General features: G+C 52.0%; 1 protein-coding gene across 1 annotated transcript; it reads right to left on the bottom strand.

The window, feature by feature from the left end:
• Positions 1–243: 243 nt before the first annotated feature.
• DQ04_06291000 (hypothetical protein) lies at positions 244–2,202 on the bottom strand (the record flags this gene model as incomplete). The annotated part of the gene is made up of 1 exon (XM_009314630.1): positions 244–2,202. The coding sequence occupies one exon, from the start codon at positions 2,200–2,202 to the stop codon at positions 244–246; it is 1,959 nt and encodes a 652-aa protein (XP_009312905.1).
• Between the last annotated feature and the right edge of the window lie 1,253 nt (positions 2,203–3,455).

Genomic DNA, 3,455 nt, shown 5'->3' with positions numbered 1-3,455 from the left:
TGTGTGTGTGTGTGTGTGTTTTTGTTTTGAGTTCCGTTACGCTCAGATGCGTGACCGCAGAGGGCTTCTCCCCCTTCTCTCTGTATCCGTCACTCTGCATGTGTGTGCATACCGATTTATTCGCTCAGTCCTACGTGATGTGTCAAGCACACATTTTCTTACATGCACAGGAAAACAGAGAAACACTGTGAGAGAGGGAGAGAGAGAAACACACGCAGACACGCACGCGCACACCGCAACACGTTAGCTCCAGTACCCGCCTGGAGACGCCGCGGCGGCGCTCAGCATCCCAATTCGCCCGTCGGGTAGTAAGACATAGTTTGCAAGGGACTGCGCGGACGCGGAATCCAGAAACGGCATCCCATTCATCGCGCATGCGAAGGCTGCACCGTTTACAGCTGGTTGTGCTGCTGCTGCTGCTGGGGATGTCGTCGTCGTGGTCGTCGTCGACGCCGATGGCGTCGACGGAGTTGCTGTTGCCGTCGGCGGTGAGGTACCGAACGGAGGTGCCGCCCTGTTCTCACCACCAACCGCCCCATTCCCGGTGCCACTTACTGCAATGATGTTCGGTTGCTGCACTGTCTGCCCCGATGCACCGACCACCATGAAAGGCATTCCGTACGGCTGCACTGGCACAGCGTTTGGTGTCGCTGCGCCATGAAACAACGGCATAAATGTGGGCGCAACGGGTATAGTTCCTGCCTGCGTGTGGTAGGGCTTCATTGAGGCATCGGGTGAAAGCATCATCATTGACGGCACCCCCGTGGTGGGAGAAGGTATTCCGTGGGTCAGCGCGGTGGTGGAGAGTGGAATAGGGCAGATATTCGGCGATGGGGCGGCGAGGTATGATGAGGTTATGACGTTGTTGATGCTCTCTTGGTACTGCGGCGGGGGCGGCCGACCACCGTAGGCTTGCGGTGTGAGGTTGCCCTGTCCCCGCATTTTTGCTGGCATGACACCTCGCTTTCTCGGGTCATTGTTATTAGCCTTCAACTGATCAAATCCACCGTTACCCTTACGTTCAGTAGCTATATCCCCCTTCTTATCTTGCTTCATCTTCACCGTCGTGAGGAACGGCCCACAGATGGGGGAGTTAAAGATACGGTAGAGTTTCCCGTCGTGACTGTATTCTTGTTTGGGACACCAAAGACTTTGGTCATCGCTCGGCGTCTCACGCGCCCGCACTACTTCACCTAGCAAACCCGCAAGGTGGGCCTGCACGTGGGCAGTAAATTCCTCGCCACCGAGGAATGTCTTTACATGCGGACTTGTCGCCAGCCAGTGCGCCACCGTCTTGTCCTTCTGCTGTGAGCGGGCATCATCCAGAACGAACTGCTCCCACGAGCTGCGCACTGCAGAGGGGGTTAGAATGCCACACACCCACATTATGGCGCGAAGCAGCAAGGCCCCACTCATCTCCATCTGAAGTCCGCACTCACCGCTAGTCTCCACCTCGTACGTGGTGAAGCGTGGCCGGTCGTCTTCATCTGAGATATTCCCCACAGCCCATCCCACAACAGCGGAATCGTAGAGGAACTTGAGCGTTGGGTAACTATTCCATGGAGTGGTGGTGACGAGGGATAGACGCGATATGCGGCGTTGAAACAAGTCCAATGCATTCGCAGTGGGGCGCACCGACATGACCGCACGGAAGAACTCCTCCTTCAGCACCATTCCTGCGAGTGTCACGACGCGTTCCAGTGTGCGGTCACCAGCCGCCTTAAGGATGGCTTTGCGCACGTGTAGGCATGGATTTTCGTCCGCCCGATCTTCATGGGTGTGGCAGCCGAAGTGACCAATCACGTTAATGCGCCGGCCGTAGAATGAGAAGCAGTCAGATCCTTCCCGACCATTCACGTAGACGAAACAGACAGCGCATGGCACAGGACGCAGTGGAGCCTCCTCATCTTCAAGCATCGCCTCAGTAGAGTTATAGAGTGTCTCGTCGATAACACCAAGAAACTTGTCCAGCTTCTCTTCAGAATAGGTTGGCGGGGGCAACTCCTTCATATCGTACTTGGAATCACGCATAAAGCTGTAGCGTACACTTGGGTCATTGCGCATACGAATGAACTGATGCCGCAGTTCCCTGTTGTCGCTGTGAAAGTACCGATACACAAGAGGAATAAGTCCCACTTCATGTGTTCCATACCGCAGAGAGAAGAAGGTAGGCGGTGCCTCACGCGAAGGTATACCACCCATGATGTTGATGATGATAATAAAACTTTCACGTCCCTTTTTGTGAAGTGTAAGTTCCCTCGCTCTTTTTTTTTTGTTCTTGCCGTGATCTTTACTCTTTCTGCTTTTTATCTCTCACGTGGAGATGAAGACGACTTTACAGTCTTTGCTAACCTCTTTTTTCTTTCAATTTGTTTTTTTTTTCTTTTATTTCCCGTTGACCAATGTTTGAGGAAACACAGAGTGAACGCCGGGTGTGACCACGGCTGAGTGGAAAGACAAAGAATATGGCGCCACTACAATCAAATTCTTCCTATTTGACTTGGTGCTGCTATTGCTGCTGGTTGTGAAGGCGATGGCGGTGGTGGCGATGGCGAAGATAAACGTGCTGATGCCTTTCCGTCTCGTGCCTTCAGTTGCTCCCTTTTTTTTTTTTTGCTTGCGGGTACACAGCTGCCTCACTCACTGAAAAAAAAAAAAAACGTCAGGTGGTAGTAAAGACAAGAAAGCCGAGAGAAAGAAGAGACATGTGGCGAGGACAAATGAAGAACATATACATCGACGCAGACATACCTGATGGAGGCCTCACCATCCACGGCGAACCCCCCCCCCTCAGACACACACACACACGCGCAGTCGAACAGGAATGCGCTCACACTTACAATGATATTACGGAACACAATGGAATAGATCTAGCGGTGATGAAGGGTGTGTACACGCGTGACTGATTGGGGTGGATAATAATAGTAATAATAATAATAATAACAGTCGTAGTAGTAGTAGTAGGTGGCACAGCAACAGGAACAACAACGTAGTCTGGCGCTCGCCTCTATTTTTCTCTCCAGTCTTTACTCTTTCGTCCTCTTCATTCGCCCCTTTCCATTCCCTCCCCCCTTCGAGTTTGGCACCCGCAGACACATTATGTATACGCATATAATGCGGTGTTTTTCGTTTTCTTCCTGTCTCCTCCGTCGCGCCCTCGCTCTCTCGTACTTCCTCTCGCCAACAGCATGAAGAGTTCTCCGGGGAACGAACGCACTCCAACAAAAACAAACAAACAAACAGAAACCGAAAATCAAAACCAGCAAAGAAACAACAAAATGAGATATATAGATAGATAGAGAGCAACAACGCCAACGGAATGAAACTAAGACAAAAATAAAATAAAAAAACCATGCGCTTTGCGTCATCACACCCACACCCACGCACAAAGAGTGGGACAGGGAAGGAGCAGTGTGCGAGAGACGATGTGGCGCCTCGCTCCACAGTCTCCCCCC

This window comes from Trypanosoma grayi (assembly GCF_000691245.1).
Source record: "Trypanosoma grayi strain ANR4 Tgr_629_V1, whole genome shotgun sequence".
Taxonomy (NCBI): Eukaryota; Euglenozoa; class Kinetoplastea; order Trypanosomatida; family Trypanosomatidae; genus Trypanosoma; species Trypanosoma grayi.
The sequence above is the reverse complement of the archived record's forward strand: the minus strand, read 5'-3'. Positions and strand labels throughout refer to the sequence as shown.